Source organism: Drosophila kikkawai, chromosome 2R (genome assembly GCF_030179895.1).
Source record: "Drosophila kikkawai strain 14028-0561.14 chromosome 2R, DkikHiC1v2, whole genome shotgun sequence".
NCBI classification, from domain to species: domain Eukaryota; kingdom Metazoa; phylum Arthropoda; class Insecta; order Diptera; family Drosophilidae; genus Drosophila; species Drosophila kikkawai.
Window position 1 is genome coordinate 20,511,937 of NC_091729.1, and position 23,353 is coordinate 20,535,289.

The 23,353-nt window shown below is 44.4% G+C and overlaps 9 protein-coding genes across 13 annotated transcripts; 6 read left to right on the plus strand and 3 right to left on the minus strand.

Moving 5' to 3' along the window:
- Nucleotides 1–2,350: 2,350 nt before the first annotated feature.
- pippin lies at nucleotides 2,351–9,045 on the plus strand. The gene is made up of 5 exons (XM_017163260.3): nucleotides 2,351–2,582; nucleotides 5,172–5,334; nucleotides 6,041–6,179; nucleotides 6,242–6,450; nucleotides 7,719–9,045. The coding sequence occupies exons 1-5, from the start codon at nucleotides 2,569–2,571 to the stop codon at nucleotides 8,799–8,801; spliced, it is 1,608 nt and encodes a 535-aa protein (XP_017018749.1). The 5' UTR covers nucleotides 2,351–2,568; the 3' UTR covers nucleotides 8,802–9,045.
- Nucleotides 9,046–9,625: 580 nt separating this feature from the next.
- LOC108072202 (uncharacterized) lies at nucleotides 9,626–10,363 on the plus strand. The gene has a single exon (XM_017163262.2). It carries the CDS (start codon nucleotides 9,638–9,640, stop codon nucleotides 10,361–10,363), a length of 726 nt encoding a protein of 241 aa, XP_017018751.1. The 5' UTR covers nucleotides 9,626–9,637.
- An 858-nt stretch (nucleotides 10,364–11,221) lies between these two features.
- On the plus strand, nucleotides 11,222–11,575 carry LOC108072203 (uncharacterized). Its single transcript, XM_017163264.2, has one exon. It carries the CDS (start codon nucleotides 11,222–11,224, stop codon nucleotides 11,573–11,575), a length of 354 nt encoding a protein of 117 aa, XP_017018753.1.
- Nucleotides 11,576–12,066: 491 nt separating this feature from the next.
- LOC108072204 (pupal cuticle protein Edg-91) lies at nucleotides 12,067–12,494 on the plus strand. Its single transcript, XM_017163265.2, has one exon. It carries the CDS (start codon nucleotides 12,116–12,118, stop codon nucleotides 12,449–12,451), a length of 336 nt encoding a protein of 111 aa, XP_017018754.1. The 5' UTR covers nucleotides 12,067–12,115; the 3' UTR covers nucleotides 12,452–12,494.
- A 17-nt stretch (nucleotides 12,495–12,511) lies between these two features.
- LOC108072205 (uncharacterized) lies at nucleotides 12,512–12,861 on the minus strand. Its single transcript, XM_017163266.1, has 2 exons — nucleotides 12,765–12,861; nucleotides 12,512–12,708 (listed from the first exon to the last, which is right to left on the minus strand). Exons 1-2 carry the CDS (start codon nucleotides 12,859–12,861, stop codon nucleotides 12,512–12,514), a joined length of 294 nt encoding a protein of 97 aa, XP_017018755.1.
- Nucleotides 12,862–13,011: 150 nt separating this feature from the next.
- LOC108072049 (uncharacterized) lies at nucleotides 13,012–13,425 on the minus strand. Its single transcript, XM_017163033.3, has one exon. It carries the CDS (start codon nucleotides 13,423–13,425, stop codon nucleotides 13,057–13,059), a length of 369 nt encoding a protein of 122 aa, XP_017018522.1. The 3' UTR covers nucleotides 13,012–13,056.
- Nucleotides 13,426–14,675: 1,250 nt separating this feature from the next.
- Nucleotides 14,676–15,197, minus strand: LOC108072047 (elastin). Its single transcript, XM_017163032.2, has one exon. It carries the CDS (start codon nucleotides 15,184–15,186, stop codon nucleotides 14,740–14,742), a length of 447 nt encoding a protein of 148 aa, XP_017018521.1. The 5' UTR covers nucleotides 15,187–15,197; the 3' UTR covers nucleotides 14,676–14,739.
- Nucleotides 15,198–15,402: 205 nt separating this feature from the next.
- On the plus strand, nucleotides 15,403–15,949 carry LOC108072045 (uncharacterized). The gene has a single exon (XM_017163030.2). The coding sequence runs from the start codon at nucleotides 15,485–15,487 to the stop codon at nucleotides 15,947–15,949; it is 465 nt and encodes a 154-aa protein (XP_017018519.1). The 5' UTR covers nucleotides 15,403–15,484.
- A 913-nt stretch (nucleotides 15,950–16,862) lies between these two features.
- On the plus strand, nucleotides 16,863–23,347 carry metro (membrane palmitoylated protein 7-like protein metro). 5 transcript variants are annotated; one of them, XM_041776944.2, is made up of 9 exons: nucleotides 16,863–17,253; nucleotides 19,777–19,892; nucleotides 19,951–20,228; nucleotides 20,289–20,420; nucleotides 20,784–20,813; nucleotides 21,120–21,287; nucleotides 21,347–21,668; nucleotides 21,824–22,117; nucleotides 22,186–23,347. In XM_041776944.2, the coding sequence occupies exons 2-9, from the start codon at nucleotides 19,850–19,852 to the stop codon at nucleotides 22,704–22,706; spliced, it is 1,788 nt and encodes a 595-aa protein (XP_041632878.1). In that variant the 5' UTR covers nucleotides 16,863–17,253; nucleotides 19,777–19,849; the 3' UTR covers nucleotides 22,707–23,347. The 5 variants fall into 5 exon arrangements, with proteins under 5 accessions (XP_041632878.1, XP_041632879.1, XP_017018670.1 ...); XM_041776945.2 differs by having other exon boundaries at nucleotides 21,941–22,117; XM_070284032.1 differs by lacking the exon at nucleotides 16,863–17,253 and adding an exon at nucleotides 19,347–19,470.
- The last annotated feature ends 6 nt before the right edge of the window (nucleotides 23,348–23,353 follow it).

Consider the following 23,353-nt stretch of genomic DNA (forward strand, 5'->3'; position numbering starts at 1 on the left):
GCTCTCCTCCCACGCTCGCTTGCCATAAAAGTTTATGGCAGCTGCTGGGCGCTGCTTTTGATTTGCAATTTGATTTACGGCCCCCTGAGGGAGGTGCGATGCTTTTTGAATAGAGGTGAAGGAAGGGGTAATAACGCCGGAAGCACTGAGAGCAAATTAACCTGAATCGAGTAAGTAATGGTAAAAAGAAATATGGTGACGATAATGCCCTGTAAAATATAGAATTAAGTCCTAAATTATGGCGTAAATATAAATATGATCCTAGATTTCAGCGAGTAAATAAGGATTAAAACGACGAGTAAAGAGTATGAGTTAGAGAGCAAATCGACGAGCAAAGAAGACGAGTACGAAAACATCATTATACATATATAATAATAATTATATATGAAGTATCATATGAAGTATTATCATTATACATATATGCAGTATAAATTAATATAATTTATTGTTTAAATTCGAAAAGCAAAAGAGTCAAACTATTCTATTTTCTATTATTTCAATCACTTTACTTTCTTCGACTTTTAGGCTTTTTAATCTAAAGATTAACGTGTATTTTTAAGACTTTCCAAATCTCCTTTAGCTGATTAATATCCAAGTAGATCACTCTTTCTCTCAGTGATTGGCAGGCAATGATGCATCTGTGAGCTTTCAATCCTTTATGCCAGTGTTTCAGTACTGTCAATTAGTCCTTGAACAATAACTCACTTAATTATAGGTATGCGGTTGTGTGTGTTTCCCACAAAATGTTCATTGAAATGCAATTCATTTGCACATTTCGGTGGGTGAAAGTCTATTATAATTCAATTAAAAAACCTAACTGAGTAAAAGAGCAAAAACCAAATGGAAGCTAGCCATAGTTTTCTTTCTATAACTGCCAGTTTTACCTTGTAAACATCACCTGCACGCTGTCGGTCGATAGTTTTTCCCTGCGTTCGGTTTAAATTTTCCAGGAAAGAATAGCAAAAACAAATAAAAGGGGACAAACTCAATACAGACACATCGAACCGATGGCCAGGCGACCTTCACACGCACACAGTCACAGTCACAGGACACGGGACACAGGACACGATACGCAGGAAGCCGGAGAAAAAGCTGCCTCGACCTAGACACTGAAACACTGAAGCATTAAGAGAGAGTGAAAGCGGCGAGAGAGCGATTTCCCGACGCTCCGGGCGATACATTTATTTGTCCATGTGTTTGAGCTTAGCAGAATCAAAAAGAAACGGAAGTGGGTGGTGGAGGAGAGGACCGCGAGTGGGCACTAGGAATCCCAAACAGGGTAAGCCGCTTACAACAGATCTCGGTTGAACTAATGGAATGCGACAAAGAGAAGTTACAAAGAGTTTCCCCCCTTTTAAGTCGCATAGTTTCCACGCAATTTGTGCAGTTTCCATGGCCCCAAATGCAGAATCTCCTTTGTTTATATAAAGTTTTTTTTTCATTCCTTTTCTTCATTTCCCGGTACCGCTTATCTGTTGCGCGATTTTTCATTTCGCTGCATTTCCGCAAGCTGCTAACACCATTATTGTTGTTCCTGTCCCCCAGCTCCTTGTCAATGCTTGCCCCACAGTCGTTGTTGTTGTTGTGCCAGGTTATGAATGAAAAGCTTTTTCAATTCAGCTTTGGTCGGGTCCTCGGGCCATAACACGATTGCCTTTTTCACAGCTCGTGTCCTTTTAATGTTTTCTTTGGGAGCAGGGGAAATAGTGTTGCTGGTGAATACAATCTGGCTAATCAGAATGTAGTCGTATTATGCTATATTAACAGATTTTTATGCCAAAAATTAGCCAGCAGAGTTAATATATAATATATTTCTTACGCAATGTGAATGATATTTTTGCCATGTTGATTTTATTTGTTTCAGTCAATCGTTTGTTTAAGAGATAGTAAATACCTTTACCAAAGAGAGCAGTTATTAAATTTGAGAAATTTTCAAATCTATATTATAAGTAAGATACTGTTCCCATTCCTGATTCCATAAATTTACACTCAAGATCTGCTTAGTGGTTCTGGTCTTGGCTAGTTTTAAGAGAAAGCTTTTCGAAAACTTGCTCTCTCTAATGCTCTTTCCTCCCCGCTTACTAGAGAGCGTGGGCGAGAGAGCGCGAATAACCGTTATGATGCTGCGTCAGCTGTTGGCTGCGATCAGCTGACGGTCAAGCAAGAACCTTTTTTGCAAATGGCGAGCGCGAAAGGGACAGCGCCAGAGGGTGGATTGAAGCGGCATGCAAAAATAAATAAATTAATAAAAAAACAGAATACAACAAAATAATTGGTCGACTGTGTGCGTGCTGCTGCGATCGCAGCGTCGCCCCGATCGCTGCTCATAAATAAAAAGCCGCTTTATGAACCACTCGCCGGCCAGTGTTCGCTTTGGCATGAAATGAAACTGTCGCCAGCTACTCGCTTTTTACTCGCAGTGCCTCGCCAGAATAACTATCTATCAGTCGCGCAATCGAGTCGATGCATCCAAGTCGCGCCTTGTTGCTTACATAAAGCCCAATAATAAAATCAATTCGAAATTCCAAAACTACTTGAACTAATTTGCCTACATTAGAGCTGGCCGAAATGAGTGTCGAAAGGTAATAAAAAGCAAATCAAAACAAAGCAAAAAGCAAAAGTCGTATTGTGTTAAACACTGTGTCCACTGCTACTCATCATCGGCAGTTTTTTTGTGTGAATTTTCTGTCTGGCCAGCTAAAAATACCCCCTTCGACTTTAAACCCCAGAGCGACGCCAGTATAAACAAGTTTTTGATTTTTTGATCGGATTCATTAGAAGTGCTTCGTAATGCCTGTGTTGCTAGGGTCCAGCCATTAGGTTGCCGCCGGTCCTCTTAAGTACTCCTCACCTCGCCGAGATTAAGCCCAAAAAACCACACAGGGCTTGTTTTTTGTCAGCCATCGATAAGGCACAAATCCAATGCCAACTCATAGTCTGGGACTCGGTTTGTGGCATCTCTTATCGCTGGAGCAAAGCTAGCTCCCTGTATTCAGTGATCAATGAATGTTCCTAGAAAATATAGCTTTTTCCGCTTGAATACCTCTCTTTATTTAGTAGTTACTTCACTATATATTAGTAAACAGATTAGATAGTGTGGGGTACTTACCAGACAAAACACGTGTTGAACGAAAGCAAAAGTTCAGTTTTCCTGATTTCGACTGGGTTTTTGCATTGTTTTTAATATTGTTTATAGGCTTTACACCTTCTAACTTATCGCGTTTCATGATGACTGGAAAACTGAAACTTGTCTAAGGTGATTAGGGGCATCAATCAACAAATCAGCAAAGCAATTATCAGGCTAATGCTAAACCAGTAGCTTTTGCTTGACATTTAAAGTTTCGTGTAGTTCCTGTATTTTAAAGCCTTTTTAAGCAACCTAAATACCTAATTGAAGTTTGTAATTTTTGCTAATTGCTTAAAGACATTGATTGATTTCAAATTACTTTTTGATATTACTTTCAGAAAGTTATGAAATTGAATTTTGGCCAAGGGCTGGTTCTTTGGGTTGCTTCTGGGAAATTCCCTGCTAATTGGTTTGGTTAACCTGTCCATGATAAGCCTTGAGCTTCCGTTTCGAGTTACTCTGCTTAACCAGCTACCGAAATTCGCTACGGTTTTTAATTTCTTATCTTATCTTGCCTGGATTTTGGTCTAACAATTAAATTCAGTTTAGTTATTACGTATACGCCGGGTGGGCGGAACTTAATACCATGCCAACCAAGCCAGTGATGAAATCAATCCTTGATTGGGTGGCATCATCATCAACAAAGAGGCCCCTCAATTAAAAGCAACCATTTGTTTACTGATTGTTTCATGGAAGTCTGCTGCCGCATTCACCATAAATTATCTAATTTGTGGTGTCAACAGCGGGCAAGCATTTCAGTTTATAGAACTGATAGATAGATAGAGAGTCGTGCAGGCGACTTTTTCAATTCACACATTGGCAAATTGATGGACAGCAAATACCCTTGGACTTCAGTCACGCCGACTGAATGTGATTGTGGAAAGTTTGCCCTACGAGGCTAATGAATCCTTATGATCTCGTTAATCGTTGAGGCAATTTCTCCGAATTTAAATCAGACAATGGAAACCTGTTTGCTGTGGTACATTGAACCAGCTCCCTGACATTATCTTTTGCACTTCCTTAATCACAAATCGCAGACGATTTCTCAGGGCGATAATATTAAGTTACTGCCTGGTATTGTTTATGTCCATTGTTTGCACATATTTTGGTCACAAAATAGAGTTGATCCAACTTGTCAGGCGTATCACGATTAACCCATATCCATATAAGGTGTGACCAATGTCTGTGAGTGAGTTTTAGGTGTTCAAGGTTTGCAGTTTAGTAGATCAATGACAATTCATAGAGGAAGTGGCGAATATTTGAGGCCTATTTTGGGCGAATTTGGCAACAAAATGATTTTTTATAAAGAAAGTTTGCCAGCGGTTCATTCAACGTGACTCCAAACTGACCTTGTCAGGCGTTAAAACAAAAACATTAACATTATTTAAGCAGTTGAAATACACAAAACAAAAGCTCAGCAAAGACAGAGCGAGAGAGCGAAACGCTGAGTATTTTAGTTGTATTTTTTCTTCATTGTTTTTCTTATCTCAGCGCCAAAACAAACTGAAACACGCACAGCTGGTTTTTTGAAAACAGTGACGTAGGCAGCTCAGCTCTCCCGCGTTTTCTTATCACTCTTTCGACGCTCTCGAAGCTTTGCTTTTGCCGGAATGAGTCAATACAAAATTGGCTGGGATTAAAGTGCAACAAAAAGCGTAGAAAAAAGGGTATTGGATCGATTAATGCAATTATTGTACAAAAGCCCAGGCCAGCAGTGGCCATGAAAATGACCAATAATTGCCAATTGTCAGGGCCCATTAGGCGGAAAATATATTATATTGGCATACCTTGACAACAAATAAAGCTAGTTAATAATGAAGTATTTTGAATTACAAAAAAGTATTTAACATTTAGCAGACTTAAAGGGCATTCCTTTTATGTTGGGGGTTATCTTATCAAGAGGGGAAATCGGTTTCTTATAGCTTTATGACGTCTTATTAGTAAAGCTACGTTTTTTAACACCTCTAAATTTATTACTTATTTTCTAAGCATTCTTTTCTTAAGATTTTTTGTTTTAATTAACACTTTCTTTGTGCTTTTACAGAGATGAGGAGTATCTCAAATTCGTGCCCCACACAATGTCCTATCATGTGGTGCCAGGCGCCGAGTTCCAATGCAAACTGGGCAATCACCACAATTCCAGGAAACTCTCAACTATCGACGAGCAGGACTACGATGTGGCCAATAGAAGAGGCATGATAAATCAGGTGAGTTGTCTTACAAATATTGGAGTTATTATAGATTTACAGAAAAATATTATACAAAATTTATTTGAATTTAAAGTGGTCAAATTTCGGTCTATAATCTTGTCAGTCGCTTGTCGAACATCTCCGGGGCTTGGTCAAGACATGCGTGCCTGACAGATACTAAATATTCCATGAAGGACAAAATGATAAGATACGCAATTGAACTTTCTTCACGGCATGATTATGGAAACACTTCTGTTCTTTAGGGGGGCTACATGTGGCGGACATGTGATGGCAGCGTTAGCTCGGGAATTGAATCGAATGAAACGCCAGAGCGAATGGCACGGAATGTCATTCAATTTCAGACTCGAATTGAACTAGGGGGCATTTCATAAAGCAATCAATGGGCGGCGATCGCAGATCGTTTGCCACTATCATCAGCGCACAAATCAAAATAAAGTCGCCCGTGATGCAATATTGCAACTTCAATTGAAGGCAATTGCTTGGCAGATGCGGCAACATTAACGCCTTTATGGGTAGATTTAATTATATATACTATTACATGGACTGGGGGAAAATGTCTTAGGTCTTACAGGAAGGAAAATATGGAAAGAAATAAACTATTAAGCACTAAAATTATAAATTATCCTTAAGATACAGTGCTAAATCAAGATCTCTTCTATTAATATTTTCTACTATTTTATATTTTTTAACCTTTTTATTACAGATTCTAGCCACTTGTGCTGTTCTGCTGCTCTCCGCTGGCTGTGGCATGCCCATTGGCTTCTCAGCTGTCCTGCTGCCTCAGCTGATGGATGGCAATAGCACGGAGATACCCATTGATGTGGAAACAGGCTCCTGGATAGGTAGGTTAACTAATCCCTCAAAGTGACTTATAATTTACTTATTTTCCTTAAATTCCTCTTAGCGAGTGTCCATAGTTTGGCCACTCCGTTTGGCTCCCTGATGTCCGGACCTCTGGCAGACTACTTGGGCAGGCGGAAAACCCTGCTGGTCTCAGTACTTCCCCTCTTCTTCGGCTGGAGCACTTTGGCCATGGCCAAGAGCATCAAGATTGTGATATTCGCAAGGTTCCTTTGCGGCTTTGCCACTGGAATTTTGGGTGGACCCGGCCAGGTGAGTGGACTTCGTAGAAATTCATGGCCATTGGCCTGTGGTTCGTTCACACGAAACAAACGCATAAATAACCCGGAACCGTAAGACGTGACACAATCCAGGTTTGTCCGAGTGACCCATTAACCGTAATCGCAGAGAGCCCTGAACTCCTGTCCAAAAAAGAGCAGCGCTGACAGGTGGACAACAAATGTTCAATTGTCCACTTGACGCTCACCCATTGTTCCGGCTCTTCTCTGGTCGGTTCCATTGTGTGTACGCTATGCCGGCGGCTCTGCCCTGTTTATTTCTGTTTATTATTTATCTTATGGATATGTCCGTGACTTATCTTGCGGCCAAAGTGATAGCAACGCGCAGCTTAAATCGTCGACGGCGTCATCACTCCGGTGTCCGGTGACCGGACTTTAAATGGCCAGCGCATCATTTGCATTAGCAAAAGCTTTCCGCACACACACGGGCGGCATTATCCGCATAGTAGTTCCGGATTCTTGACCTTAGTCTATAATGGAGGGGGATGGAATTGTAGTGAGTGTGGGGGTTGGGTCGGGTCTAGCCGGGTGAATGGGCGTCGACTTGTTGCGCGTGTTCCCCCGGCGAGTTTCGTTTTCATTAATGGTTTGCCCGACTGCCGCCTGCCATGATTTACGATTTTATGATTAGCATCCAAGAGTTCCCAGAGATTAAGATGTTGATGCTGTTGCGGGATGTGACCCTCAAATAGATCAGCTTGTTTTGCTGGCGAAAGTTCGCCCAGGGGGGTCAGGGTTAAGTCATATCAGAAAGTAATTTTCATTTGGCACAGGAGCGGGGACTTCTATCCAGCTTTTGATTGAGATGAGAAACCTTATATTATAATTAATAGGTTGATGCTTTTGTGACCCTCAAATAGATGAAATTGTTGTTTGGAAGAGAGGGTTCCTTTTGCTAGGGGTCAGGGCTTAATTCTGGAGTGTATAAAAACACCAGATATGGGTTAGGAGGCTAAGATGAACGTCGTAGTTCCATTTAGATTGTTTCCAATTTATAATTAAGACAGTTATGCCTCTGTGACCCTCTATATTATGAAATTGTTTGTTTACACGTGTAAATACTACGAGGGTCGTGGGAAATTCGAAAAGGAAAATAGTTTTCTTCAGGGATTAACTACAGATATTATTTAGGATATTTCTAGAAGCTTACAATTACTTATAGGAAATTATATCACAGTATATCTTCCTCTCCCAGAAGCTACTAAAATCTTATTAAACCAATCTCCCTTTCCTCCCCCCAAGGTCTACATTGCTGAAACAGCCGAGCCCAACTTGCGTAGCCTTCTTATTGGAGCTCCCTATGTGGCCTACTCCTGTGGCATCCTCCTAGTCTACTCCCTTGGCTCTATGATGTACTGGCGCAGTGTGGCCTGGTGTGCCAACATACTGCCCCTGCTGGCCGTCGTGTCCATCTACTGCATCCCAGAGACACCAGCCTGGCTGCTTCGCAATGGCTACGAAAAGCGGGCTCTCCAAGCTTTGACCTTCTTGCGTGGCAGCGAGATCAGCGCCCAAAAGGAGGCCAATGAGATGAAGCAGCGTCTGTCCAGGGAGCGGGCCACCACCAAGACCAATGAGAACATCTTCCAGCTGTGCTGCCAAAGGGTGGCCATCAAGCCGCTGGTCATTGTGATTGTCTTCTCCCTGCTGCAGATGTTCTCCGGCACTTTCATCGTAATCTTCTACGCCATCGACATTGTCTCGGAGTTTGGAGCAGATTTTGATACCAAGCAGGCGGCGATTTGGAGTGCTGCCGTGAGAGTCGTCTGCTGCATGGTCTTCTGTGCCGTTCTGATCTTTGTCCGCCGGCGCAGGATCATGGTGATATCGGGCATAGGCTCGGGCGCCTTCTGCCTGGCCTTGAGTGCCTACATGTACGCTCGAATGGGAGAGCCCAAAATGTCGTATGATGTTTTGGTGGCAGGATGCTGCATTCTGGGCTATATAGTATTTAATACAGCTTTAATGGTGATGCCTGGCATCATGATTGGTGAACTATTCCCGGCCAGAATTCGGGGGAGAACCGCCGGCGGTGTGTTCGCCTCGATGAACGTGGCTTTGTTTATCTTTGCCAAGGTATTCCCAGCCCTGCAGGCTTTCCTCAAGATACGCGGCGTGTTCCTGGTCTTTGGCATCTCCAGCTTCCTGCTCACCATATTCATGTGCCTGTTCCAGCCGGAGACCAAGGGACGTAGCTTGGACCACATCGAGGACTATTTCAACGGTGACAACTGGCTGTGGTTCCGGCGGGATCGTGGCTATAAAACTGTGAAATTACAGCCCCTGCAGCCACTCAAAGCACAAAATCCAGGGGCGGATGCCTAATCCTGGGGGTCCTAGTTTTAAATCCGGGCTGTTAAGATTCCATTTAGTGTAGCTAGTCCTTAGGCCTTAGTCTTAGTTCCAGCCGCAGTGCCTCGTAGTCGTTAAACTCGATCGATTTTCCAGTGACCGACAGGGAATCTTCAAATGTTAAGTTTTACTATTTCAAATTGTGATCGCTATGCTTTAAAATGTATCTACTTGATAATGAAAATTATGATTAGAAATAAAAATCTGATGAAATATGGGTGTTGGCTGTTTATGCTGATCAAAGAATATATGCAAATAATACCCTGCAAGAGGATAAAAAGTATATCCACAAATGTAAGTTGACCATTTTCGTAGCCTACCTTTAGGCTGTCTCATAAATAGTATTTTCTCAGCTTCTGATTTCCTCTCCAGAGATACGCCAACACCCCCGCCTGGCCATAAAGTGCAGGTATAGGGCTTATAGGCTATATATAGTATATCCAGCGATGAGTCGACACCGATTTTCTGCAAGGCAAACTCCGATTTTCGATCTCCGATCTCGAATCTGCCGACTGCTGAGACATTTCGCACCTTATTTGCCTTGGGCATTAGGCTAAAAGTGTGAATTGTTTATAAAGAGATTACAAAACCGAACACTGGGCGCTCAGTGGGCCGCAGTGTTCGACTTTTGCGCGGCCATAAAATCATAAAAAAAAGGCATCACTTTAAACGAAAATCGAAAAACCAAAGCGGGCCGAGCTGCGTTGAGGCGGATAATTGCAAAAGAAAGTTTTCACCATCGGCCTCGGCATAAAAGGGGATACCGGCTAGCCGGAAGCAAACAGTCGCCACCAGAGATCGCTACCAAAATGACCAAGTTTGTTGTGCAGAAGGCCCTCCTGCTGCTCTCCCTGCTCATCCTGGGAACGGTGCAGGCCCAGCCCCTGGATCAGGATCAGCATGTCCGGCAGGAACGTCAGCTAAAGGCAGCCACCGCCACGGATGCGGATGTCAAGATGGTGGCCAATGTTACGCCAGCCACTCAGCCGATGGGCATGGCCATGCCCATGCCCATGAATCAGATGGCTTTGAGTGCCGTCGGTGGCCAGCTGGTCCGGTATCCCAACTATCCGGGTCTGATCTACCCAGGACTAACTCCAGGACTTCCCACGGGTCCTTTGAACGGCCTCAATGGCATTCCCGGCCTGCAGACGAACATTGCCAACAACTATCCCTCGTATCCGGATCCCAATCTGGCAGGACAAGCACCCGTTGGTGGCTTTAATCCCTTTGGAGCTGGCTACGGTGGCTTTGGAGGCTATCCCGTGCCGCAACCCATCTATGGCGGCAACTCCCTGATGTATCCCAATACCCAGCTGCCCAACGGCTTTGTGCCACAGCCTTCGGTGGACAACTTCCAATCCCTGAACAGCATTGTCAACATGGCCAATGTCCAGGGCTTGGGAGGAGCCAGCTCGGGTCTGTATCCGGCACCTCAGCCCCTGCCCGTGCAGGTGAACATGCAGGGACTATATCCGCCAACCGGTGGCTTCCTGGAGCGCATGAACATGCAGGCCTATGCACCGGGATTCTAAGAGGGACATTCGGACCCTCTTTTACTCAATAAGCTAATTTATTTTATTTATTTAGCCAAATACACGAACATTTAAATAGAAAATCAGTGTGGGAAATTCATTTTCCTAGCCTCTGCGGTTGTATGGGGGTTTCCAGGGGAGTCTTTCCTGAGGGCTGCGTCTGGAGAGGATTTGGTAATCCCCTTTGCCCTTAAGGTTATGGTAAGAACCTCTTGGTTGCCACTTGGTTGCCAGACGCAGGCCAGCAGATGCCAAGGAGATCAGGAGCAGCAGCAGCAGCAGCAGCTTGGTGCCCATCTTGGCCAGAACTGGAGGCCACTCCAAGGCAGTGCCTGCTTTTATGCCAGGTGCCAGTGTGCCACTTCTAGATGAGCTGTCTAGACTTGTCCGCCAGTGGAAAGTAGGAAAAATGCAAGAACGGGTTTACGTCCATCACCTGGAGAGTCGTCGCCAATTAAGCAGCAGGTGTCAAGTGCAAGGTCCCTCCTCCACTCTTGCTCTCTTTCTCTCTCTCCAGCTAGAAACGGGGTCATTTTCGAAAGTGAAATGAACACGCTGATTTGCGCCCGCAGCGCCTTTGACATTTTTTTCCCCCTTCCACCGATTCTTCCCTGGAGATAAATATGTTTTGAGTGAGCATTTTCCACTCTCTCATACTCTGATTTACGATCCTCAGCTGGCAATGCACTTACCTGTTGGCGTACCTGGCTCATTGATAAGTCCGTTCCCAGGTAGTTGTTCTGTTGCTGTGGGTTAATCCGATAATGGTGTGTGTTCAGCTGGGCGGCAGAGAGCCGCCGGTATAAGAGCCCGGGTTGCGAGGTCAAAGTGCAGCAGTCTTGGGTGAGCAATTGGACCATGAACTACTCTGCGATAAGTCACACACTAGTGGGAATAACCTTCTGTCTGCTGTTGTTTCTTGTGGAGTTCTCCCAAGCCAGACCCTGGTGGAATGCAGCCGACTACGATCCCAGTCTGGATCCTGTGGCCTGGTCGAGGTCTTTTGTCCAGGATCAAGTTCGCAAGACACGCTACAACTACAATGTTATTCCGGATGTCATCAGGCCTAGAAGCAAGCACCGCCATCGGCAGACTGCTTCACAGATGTGGTACGAGAAGCCTCTGGCTCCAGCTGGCAAATACCACAAAAGGTTCTTCAGGCGGCGACCGAAACTAGCCTCACGTGAGAAATACTCTCGCTGGAGGCCATAACTATACACATTAGGTGCTAAGCAAATTTTAATAAACAAAAGACTTAAGACACAAACGAACTTATTTTTATTTTTAAAAGCCAAGTCAGGCATCCTGCCTTGCCCCGTTTAGCAGGAGTTCTTAGATCTCAGATCTGGAACATTGAGCAAACAACATCTAAGGTCATCGCCGATTTCAAGACCAAGTTGGTGGCGGCGCCACAGAAAACCTGGTAATCGGCGGGACAAACATGATGTAACCTATCGTTAGGCCCAAGCTAAAGACCTGAGCAAACCCAGCCGTTTGCCAACCCATCCCAAAAGTCTAACAAATTTTGGATGAATGAAAGTACGAGTATATTTGGCCAAGACAAGATCGCAGCCGTTGCTGGGGTACCCTCTGCTGTTTACTTTGCGAATTAGCAACTCTCCGCACGAGCCCAAGACCCAGAGCAGAAGTATATAAGCCAAGATGACATGGCAATTGCCATTAAGTACCAATCCAGCCATCAATCAGCTAACAATCCAGTCCAGTCCCTTCAACAGAAGTTCCAGTCACAACATGAAGTTCTTCCTCGCTTTGAGTCTTGCCCTGGTGGCCATCTCCTGCAGTCTGGCTTTGCCATTGGAGCTGGACAATGCCGAGCCCCTTTCTCTGCTGGATCTGGAGGCGGAACTGGAGCAGCCCCAGGTGGATGAGCTAGCGGGTGACCGAGTTGTAAGAGGACTAGGCGGCTTTGGTGGACTCGGTGGCAAGTTTGGCGGCCTGGGAGGACTCGGCGGTCTGAAGGGAGGCTTTGGTGGTCTCGGACACGGCTTTGGCGGTGGCTTTGGCGGCCATGGCTTCGGCGGCGGCTTCGGTAGCTTCAAAAGTCTCTTCAACAAGAAATTCCGCTAAGCAGTACAACAGCCAACTATAGTCTAAGAATTAACTAATAAATGTTGAGTTAAGTAAAAGTTAAAAGTTGCCCGTCTGATAGATGGGATTCAGGGCTCCATAAAACTGCAGTTCTGGCTCCGAGGTGGTGCTGGTTCCCATTCTGGTATTGACCGTGGGGGGATGAGCAGGATGAGGCTTTGGTTGGGCCTGAAAGCGACTGAAAGCCAAGCGAACCTGACTGGCAAAACTGCGCCAGAGCTGATAGGGTTTGGGAACTGAAAGGTAGAGTATTAAATATATATCTGTATATAATATATTATTCAATCCTTACCCATTCTCAAGGGTGGAGCCACCTGTGGATCAAACTCCCGCTCATCTAGAGCTGTGACCAGAGCCACAATGCCCCACAACAGCAGCAGGCGAAACATTTCTTTGGATCTCAGTCGCTCTTTCAGCCTTTTAAACATCTCCAAAAGCTTTCCCTCACCATAAACCATAAAATCTTATTAATTTCATATCATAAAACACGGTCTAAATGGACTTGCATAACATGTAAATAAATTTTATTGCACAAAAAGAAGTATCACAAAAAGGGCATTGATTCATCAACTCTACAATCTCGTTTAACCATAGAAGCCGCCGCCATAGTAACCTCCACGTCCACGATAGCGGGTGCGGGTGATGACACGGGTTCTGCCGAAGCCACCGCCACCATAGAAGCCGCCGCCGTAGTAAGGTGGTGGCGGTGGGCCAAAGAAGGGTGGGGGCGGCGGGCCAAAGGGTGGTGGCGCATAGAACTGACGCACTTTTCTCACATTCTCCTCTCCAGACTCATTTTGGGCTGTTTCTCCCGCCTCCAAAAGCTGAGGAGCATCGGCTTCAGCCTCAACTACCGCCTTAACTTCCGATTCCTGTTCCGAGGCTTCCACAAGATTGCACAAGAGCAGAGTCAGAGCCAAACTGAACAAGAAGAATAGCCGCTTGTAATCCATTTCTCCGTCGTATTCCAACTTAGACTTTGCCAAATACTGAAACTCTGCGCCCACCTGTGCTTAATTTATAGCCAAACATTTGCCAAGAACCATCATCGCCCCAAGTCAGAAACAAAGGAGGTTCATTGGCATCGCTTGATTGCCATTGAATGTCTCTTTTTTTTTATATATATATTTTTCGTCTAATTTCAATTTCCAAGCCCAGCCAAGCCGCCAAAAATAATTATTAGCGTGAAAAAAAACCCAAGAAAAAAGAGGCAAACACACAAAAATACATTAAGTTGACCCAATCTTAATGTTCGGATGAAATGAAATACGACGCGGAAGTGTGAGGCAACAGTGGGACAATATCTGGGCCGGCTGATGTAGAGGGTGTAATGGGATCGCGGGGCTATAGAGAGACTTAAGAGGTTTTTAGAAACTGAAAATATAGTAGTTTAATATTTTGATATATCGCATTTATATTTAAAATATCTAAATTATCGATAATACCTATCAAATATTTTAAAATCTTCTAAATTTTATATTTGTATCCAACAATGATATATTAAACTAGGCTTAGGCCTTCCTTTAAAACAAATTAAAATAAAATTATAATTGATATCGTTTTGATATATGGATAATTTCTGTTATCCTTTAAAAGGAGCCAGCACCCCTTCTGGTATTTGGATTTAGTTCCGTTCTCAATCACCCATTAATTATAGAAAAAATTGTTTAAATATATAAAAATAACTAGTAAAATCTTTAAATATAAGTTCTATAAAATTTTTATCAGTGTCCGCATTAATGTACACCTTGTTGGACATCCTAAATCATTATTTCAACATGGCACAGATCCCCAGCTAATCACCAAATGAATCAATGTCAAAGCCTTAACCTTGACGACAGAAGCCCAGGTGCTCTTTTTTCTTTGTTAAAAATTCCAAGATTTACGAATACCATAATGGATTACCCAGTATCTAGTGACAAGTATCCAATTGCACTGGCTGTTAGACAACTTGACCCACTGTAATGGCTCGATGGCCTGTTGTTTACTACTCAAAGAGCCTCATCCGCTTCGCCGCGCTCAAAAGTTCGGCAGGTATATATATAGCATGTCTGTATATATGCTATATATTATGACAAACACAAGCTCGAGCAAGACTCTTCCAGAAATATGTATGTATAACCAGTTGAAATCCAAATATGCAAGCTCATCGAATCTGTTGATTCCAAACACTCGGCAAAACGAAACTCGATCTCGTCGCCGCACTTTTGTTTATTTTGTTTACACTAGAGTCTTCGAGATACACAGATTCAGATACAGATTTTTTTTTAGCCCAGGAAGCCGCCTTTGAATTTGGCAAAACCCACAGCGCCGCCCACGAAGCCACCGCCGCTTCCGATTCCTCCAAGACCACCTAGTCCTCCCAGTCCACCAGCTGCGGGATAGCCATATCCTGGGTAGCCACCACCATAGCCATACCCATAGCTGGGAATTGTCTGGACGGTGGAAATGCTGGAAACCACTGGAACAGTGGTGATCACTGGAACTGTGGACACCACGGGAATGGGTGCTGCTATAATGGGAGCCGGGGCAGCAGCTACAGCTCCTCCTCCTCCGATGATGCCACCTCCAATGATTCCGCCTCCGCCAAAGCCTCCAATATGCCGGGGTTTGCGTATGCTGCTGCTCTCCTCCTGATCTCCGCTGGAGAGGATCGGGCTTGAGCTGACCACGGCGGACGCCACGACGAACAGGTAGACCGACTGCCACAACATGATGCTGAAAACTGTTTGGTCAGCCCCACTCCTAGCTGCTTATTTATGCACATTAATTAGTGGCCACTGTTTGCTCTAACAATTTACAAATATGGGGCGCCCGGGTAAAAAGCCCCATCTCTGTTGGCGATTCTATTTGGGGGTTTCTGGTGGTTTTGCCCACTGGCTAGTGGTTCACACCTCATCATCGTCATCATCGGTTGTTGGTCATTGGTCGCTGAAGGTCGCTGTTTAGGGCATTAAAAACCAGGTGACTTCGACTAGGGTAACTCAATTCGTTTTTGGCATTACAGCGAAGATGTGGTGCGATCTTCAGGTGCAATTTCTGCTGTTTCTCGGTCTCTCTCTTTGGAGTACTGGAGCTCATTCGCTGGGAGGAGGAGGAGGAGCAGTGGGAGCCATAGGAGGAGTGGGAGCCATTGGAGGAGTGGGCGCTATTGGAGGACTGGGTGGAGTTGGTGGAGTCCAGCAGGTGCCAGTTGTCCAGCAGGTACCAGTGGTACAGCAAATCCCAGTTGTCCAGCAAGTGCCCATCATCCAGCAGCAGCCTCAAGCTCTGGGACTTGCCGGTGGCGGAGGATTCATTGGCGGCGGCGTTGGAGCAGGAGCCGGCTTTGGACGCTACAAGGAGAGCTATCGGGTGAGGGCCAGAGGCCTGGGCGGTGGATTCCGTGCCCGTTACGACAAAAAGATTGGCGGTGGCTTTGCGGGATTCGGGGCTGCCGGTGGAGCGGGCTTAGGCGGTGGAGCTCTGCTAGGATAAATGCTAGAAAATTGTGTAGTTAAAATTTTAATATAAAAAAATAAATGTAATAAAAAATTATAATTTTTATATATTACAAAAATTTATAATATATTTAAAAGCATGACTTTGTGAAAAAATAACCCTCGACAGCTAAAACACCCTGTATTTCCTGCGCTCTGGATTTTTTGCTGACACGCGCAGTTTTCACCCCAAGCAAATAGCTCTCTCTCTCTCCCACTCTCTGTGGTGGTGCTTTGTCTTTGTCCCATTCATTTCCTTTTCCATCCCAACAAAATGGGTCGGCTCTCTTAAATTTGTCTTACTCTTAGTATTGCCTCTTTTAGCATAGAACTCTTTTCAATTAGCACTTCAAATGTGATATTTTACAAGTTTTTAATGAAAATTTCAGTAAAAATGTGAATTATTTTAAGATATTCAATCATAACTAAGCCAAAAAAGGATACATTTCCATTCGGAAAACATTTTTGTGCTAGTTTTTATTAAGTTATCAAATAAATATAATGAATTTAAAGTTTTAAAAATGTTTTTCATTTAAAATAATATAAAATAAAATAAATATTAAAATTCCTTATGACTTTTATATATTATTAGTTTCAATAGGTTTTTTGTGCTAGTTTTATTAGATTAACAAATTAACATAATGAATTTAAAATTTAAAAAAAAATTATAATAAAATAAATATTATAATTCCTTATATTTTCTATACACACATTATTAGTTTCAACAGGTTTCACCAACAAAATCACCGTTATGTTGCAAATGTTAACCATCAGTAACACATTATGTTCTGTTATGTGCTAATATTTTAAGGGAGATCTTAAGAGTGACAAGCAGCTCTCTTAGGTAAGAGAGAACGACTGCAACATCCACATTGAAGTCTGCTCGGCACCCAAATGAAATTCTCAAATCAAAAGTTTTTCATTTTCCGTCGTGTGCAGTCGCTTTTCCTGTTGTTGTCCGCCGTTCTGGGATTCCCGCTGGCGCGTGCTCCACTGATTAGCAGCTCCTTTTTGGCGGACATGTGGAAGAGTCCTTAAAGGACACGGAAGCAAACTAATAACGGTTAAACGCTCAACGGCGCCCCGTCTGGCTGCCCTAAAAATAGCAAACAAAATCAAATCAGGCAAAAATAAGCGAAAATAGCGAAAAATAACGAAAATAGCCAACAGACATGCCGTGTTTTTGTGCCCGTGTGTGAGTGAGTGAAGTGGAAATCCGTTTATAAATAAAACAACGCTGGGCCCAAGAAGAGTGAAATTATTATTATTGTATTGGCCAACTGCCCAGAGGAAAAACTCCAGGTGATAACCTCCTTTTGAATGTCTTCTTCCTCTTTTTCGGGGCCAGATTTTTTTTTTGTTGTTAATCAAATTCTCAGGGGAAAACTTCCAACTGACGTTCTTACTCTCGCTCGCTGGGCTGCTCTCCCTCGGCCAGCCTGCTCTCTCCTCTCTCTTAGCTTTCCCTTGCTTTCTCTTTACCACCCTCTTGTTTCGATGTGACCAGGTCTCTGATTGAAAGTACGCAGAGTGCAATTACTTTAAGTTTTCAATTACCCCCTAGAAAGTGGGGTGATTTGGGGGTGTAGGAGACATGGTACCTGCCTTATCTACTAGCCACAGTGGCTGCCTTAAATCCCCATCCACCAAACCGCCCCGGGCAACGTCATTATTTTGCTTTTCGCCAGACCTCTTGGCATGTCTCGGTTTTCCAAAGCACAATTAGTCTAATTGCGGCCAGGCTTTCGGTCTTACACGACTTCTTGGCTTTTACTTGTCAGTTTGTTGATTGGCAGCAGTAACAGTTGCAAATGCAACAAAGGCAATGCCATAAAATAGCCCTGAAAATACAGTAGAAACCTTTTACTGAATCAAGTAAATTTCAAGAATAATAAAGATACATTTCTATAGTGTCGGGTATACGGTTCTGTCGGTTTGAAATCCTTTGGTAAGCTGTCTAAAAGTATGCAATGCCAAATTAAGTCAAAAATTAGTTTGGATAAAGTTTCTATTATTATTTATTATGATCATATAACCAATATTTTTCATTGTTTATTTTTAATTGGTTTTATTAGGCTGTCAGGAATACCAAAGAAAAATAATTTAAGTTCACATTTAGAATATTTTTGTATACTTATTCAGCAAATCATAAAACCATTGTTATTTTTATGACTTTCCCTTAAAAATTGTAAATTGAAACCTCCGAAAAAGCATTAAAATGTAGAGAGTTTTATAAGTACTTCCCTTAAAAACAACATTTTTTTATAAACAACACATACTCACTTCATTTTGGTGGTGGCTCGAATGAAGCCTGTTCTTCTCTGGTTGCACTTGCTCCATCACCCCCTTGGCATACCCTTGAAATTTGCTTGCAACCCTCGGATCCCACGCACTGACGTAGCTGCAACTCGCCCTGGAAACAGTTTTTTGTTGGGCGGCTGTGTGTACCCACGAGTATGTAGTTCAAGGTCATTAGCCAAGATTCGGCCGGGGGCTACTCTGCGTGTGTTTCCATTAACAGATGCAAAGCCTGAAGACCCCAAGCTGGCAAGTTGAAGGACATGCGAGGCATACCCCCCACTTGAGACGCTATTCTCGGACTCCAAAGCGTCCGCTCAGGTGACACTAATCATCGCCCACTAGCACCGCCCCCAAAGCTGACACTAATGAGCGCCGGTCATGCAACGTGTGCTAGTGACCCCTCGGAATCTGGCACCTGGCCCAGAACAAGGGAATCACCTCCCACTAGCAACAGGAAGCGCAGTCACTGAACAGTTAATGGACTGCAGATTGCAATAGCGGGCGCCAACATTCCGGGCCACTGGAGAGCGGATGGAGCCCATAAATTCAGCCGCCTCCTCTAATCAACTTACCCCCTGGCTGGAAGCCAACATCTAACAACAGCGGGCAACCTACTTGGCCCCGGCCTAATGTCAGCTAATTGCATTGGCGCTCCTCCGGCGGCGGCGGCGGGAGCTCTTTAGACCTAACGTCGTCGTTGTCGTCGTCAGTGGGCCACGGCACCCGCGACTCCGGCGGAATAAGTTCAATGAGGCGCATACCGTTGTTATGGTTACAGGGAAACAAACAGTGGAGACTCGTAGTTGATCTTTTCGATCTTAAGATTAAGAAGATGGGGAAATATTTAAAAAATTAAATTGGAAAGATTTACTAAGATGAAGGGGTTGTATTTACTTTAAGGTATTAAGGATCGAATTGAACTTTATTTTATTTAGTTTTTCTAACTTTATACAAGTAAGTTTTAAGTTTTAGAAACCCTTGTAATTTCTGTAGCAGCCTTGAAAAACAGTTCAAATTACAAAACAGTTCAAATTACAATATAAAACCAATTTAACCAAGGACAAAATTAACATTAAGACTTTAATAACACTAAACAATTTATTCCCCTTTTTCAATAAATATCTAACAATATTTTTATGGCATTTCCCCAAACTATGATGACACTACTGTTTATTTGCCAAAAATGTTAATTCGAGTTAATGAAGTGGCACTGTTTTGGTAATTTTCCTCGCTCCTCGCTTAGCCCTGACAATGTGTTGCGGGTGTCCTTTGTGGCGAGTGACGCAAAAAGAAGTCGCTGCGGGGGCGGGGATGGATTTATGGTTTTATTTTTTTTTTTTTCGGGGCGATGGTAGCCTTGGGCCGTTGGAATTATCATTCGGCAGTTGGCATTCGGCCTGCCTTTGGCCCTGCTTCCCCCCTGTTGACATGTTTATGCGCAAATTTACCAAGTCGCTCTCCTCCGCCATCGGTTCCGGCTGTTTTGTTAAAGTCCCATATCGATTTTTGTTAACTCGATTATAGGAACTCATAGCGGTAAAGGATAAGGCACAAAGGATAACCAAGGACAGTGACTCGTCGACGGTGGTTGTGTGACATGCTAGCAGCAGTTATGGCATCGGACATCAACTGGGATCCAGGTAAGTGACGCATAGCACAACCGTCCAAGATTATGATGGATTAACCTGGTTTGTGTAGCTCTTTCGAAACTGATCACCACGCTAAAGGAGTCGGACAACCTGTCCAATGACCAGGAGATTGACTTTCTGAAGGCCCTGCTGGAGTCCAAGGAGCTGAATGCCTTGGTCAATGTCCACACCAAGGTGGCCAAGGTGGGGCGGGACGACAGGCTGGCTCCCGTACTATCCACCTCCGCCCAGGTTCTATACGAGGTGCTGGAGCAGTTGTCGCAACGTTGCCACCTGAATGAGGACTGCAAGGAGGCCTTCCATCTGCTGCAGGACTCACATATCCAGGTGGGAATTAGAGGGGAAATTTAGCAAGATTTCATTTAATGATTAATATTTATTTTTCAGCACTTGCTGTTTGCTCACGATGCCATTGCCCAGAAGGACTTTTACCCGCATCTGCCGGAGGCTCCCGTTGAAATGGACGAGGACGAGGAGACCATCAAGATTGTGCAGCTGGTGAAGAGCAATGAGCCTCTGGTGAGTGTCCACTTGGCTGGGTATTAATAGCCTCCTCCATGCCATTCTCCATGCCCATCTCTCATTGCCGTGATCGCTGTTCTGTGCTGTCTATCGCTTTTCACTTTTCACTTTTCACTCTCGACTCTCATTTCCGTTTTCCCCCCCTGACTTTCATCTGTCAACTGCTCCTCTCTGCGCCTCCATTCATTCTTGTTCTACTTCCGTAATCGCCATCAACTCTTCCCAATGCTAATCAATTTTGTAAATTTTGCTTTTGTCGAAAATCGAATAAAATCGAAATCAATTTCTCAAATTCGCCCATAACAAAACATAAATTGAAAACGCAAAAATATATATAAAAATATGTAAAAAATAACACAGACAGGAGCACAGAGTGCGGAGCCAATTGTTGTAAGTAACCAAATGTCCATAGTTCCACCATCAAAATATACAGAAACCCCAACAACACAAGCACAGCAAGGATATGCTGTGTTCAAGCACACACATTGAGATACATTTTGAGATACATTTTGTTTGTCCCCATTTCTGTTGTTGTCGTTCCGACACATCCATCGGATACACACACATGGCCAGACATCGGAAACCGCACTACACGCACACAAACACACACAGAACACACCACAAACACCACACACACACACATACATCTTCGCTCTGCCTTGTTGACTTTCTAGTGACAGTTTTGCCTACTTTTAGGGCGCCACCATTAAAACGGACGAGGAGACGGGCAAGATAATCATCGCCAGAATTATGCACGGCGGCGCCGCTGACCGCTCTGGATTGATACACGTCGGCGACGAGGTCATCGAGGTGAACAACATCAATGTGGAGGGCAAGACCCCAGGCGATGTGCTTACCATATTGGTTAGTATCGTTGAGAAAACAAAGCAAAGTCAATCGTGTAACACATTCTTTTTCTCCAGCAAAACTCCGAGGGCACCATTACCTTCAAGCTGGTGCCAGCGGACACCAAGGGTGCCCAGCGCGAGTCCAAGGTGCGTGTACGTGCCCACTTTGACTACAATCCCGATGTGGACCCGTACATACCCTGCAAGGAGGCGGGTCTGGCCTTCCAGCGCGGCGATGTCCTGCACATTGTGGCCCAGGATGATGCCTACTGGTGGCAGGCCCGCAAGGAACACGAACGATCGGCGAGAGCTGGTCTTATACCCAGCCGGGCGCTACAGGAGCGCCGCATTCTCCACGACCGATCCCAGAAGGATGGCACTGATCTGGACTCGAAGCGTAAGCATCTGCTATGGCCAGCTGCTCCTTGGGTTTACCCTCCACCATTGCTACCATTACTAAAAAGTCCTCCTCTAATTTCATGTCTCACCGCCAATCCCCCTCATCATCAATTAATTAACAACCCACAAATTGGCCAAACTTCATTAACCCAGCCGGATCATGCGCCTCACTCTGCACCACCCCACCTGGCTCACCGCGCCTGCCCGCCAGCAGTAGCAGCTCCTCCTGCCGGCAGCCCAAGACTAAAAAGATAATGTACGATTTGACAGAGAACGATGACTTTGATCGTGAGCAGATAGCCACATACGAGGAGGTGGCCAAGCTATATCCCCGGCCAGGTGTCTTTAGGCCTGTGGTGTTGATCGGAGCTCCCGGCGTGGGACGCAATGAGCTGCGCCGCCGTCTGATAGCCAGAGATCCTGAGAAGTTCCGTAGCCCAGTGCCATGTAAGAGATGATTCTGGAAAGTAAATTATAAAAATAATACTAATTAATAATATTTTCGCCATTCCCAGACACCACACGACCAATGCGCACTGGCGAAGTGCCCGGGCGTGAGTACATCTTTGTGGCCCGCGAGAAAATGGACGCGGATATCGAGGCAGGCAAGTTCGTGGAGCATGGCGAGTACAAGGGTCATCTGTACGGAACCTCCTCGGAGAGCGTCAAGTCCATCGTAAATGCCGGTTGCGTCTGTGTGCTGAGTCCTCACTATCAGGCCATCAAGACGCTGCGCACGGCTCAGCTGAAACCGTTCCTCATTCACGTAAAGCCGCCAGAGTTGGACCTGCTGAAGGCAACTCGAACGGAGGCCAGGGCCAAGTCCACCTTCGATGAGGCAAATGCCAGAAGCTTCACCGACGAGGAATTCGACGACATGGTCAAGTCAGCCGAGCGCATAGACTTTCTCTATGGCCACTTTTTCGATGTGGAGATTGTGAACGGAGAGCTGGTCAATGCCTTTGAGCAGCTCGTCCAGAATGTCGAGCGTCTGGAGACCGAACCCCTTTGGGCACCCTCCATGTGGGTGCAGTAGGGGATGATGCCAAATGTAAACAGAGGGGAGAGCATTTCATGCAATTTGTTGAACAACACCAAAGTATTTTTGCCATACGAATTTAGCAATCTGCTAGAGAGACAGACAGAGAGAGAGAGCGATACTATTTACCCGTAGGAAGGTCCTGCTGGGCACTCCCGTCCCGGCCTTAGTCCTTTTCACGACATGTACCTTTTTGCGTAACAGTGAAAACAAAGAAATGAATACAATAAATAGACAGAGGAAAGGTAACTTGAAACTTAAAACGGCAGCAGCGGCATCTATCTTACAATTACATTTACGATATAACGTTTAAATTATAAAGAAAACTGAAAAAAAAAAACTTGTACAAAATTTATTTGTGTTCAAAGAAATGACTAAATTATAAATGTATTTATTACACGTTGTTGAAATCAAAGAAAACCGAGTTAAAACCCCCCGTAACCCATTATCCTCTACCCGTAACCCTAACTCTAACCGTATTGTATCTCAGTTGTATATATACACTCACTCACTAACTGAATAACTAGAGAGCGTATTGAGGATGCAGTGTCTCATTTCGGAAACGATTTCATCAAAGCGTAGTGAAAAATTGTTGAAAACAAGTGAGAAATTAATAAAAACCTATTTTAAAACCGAAACCGATA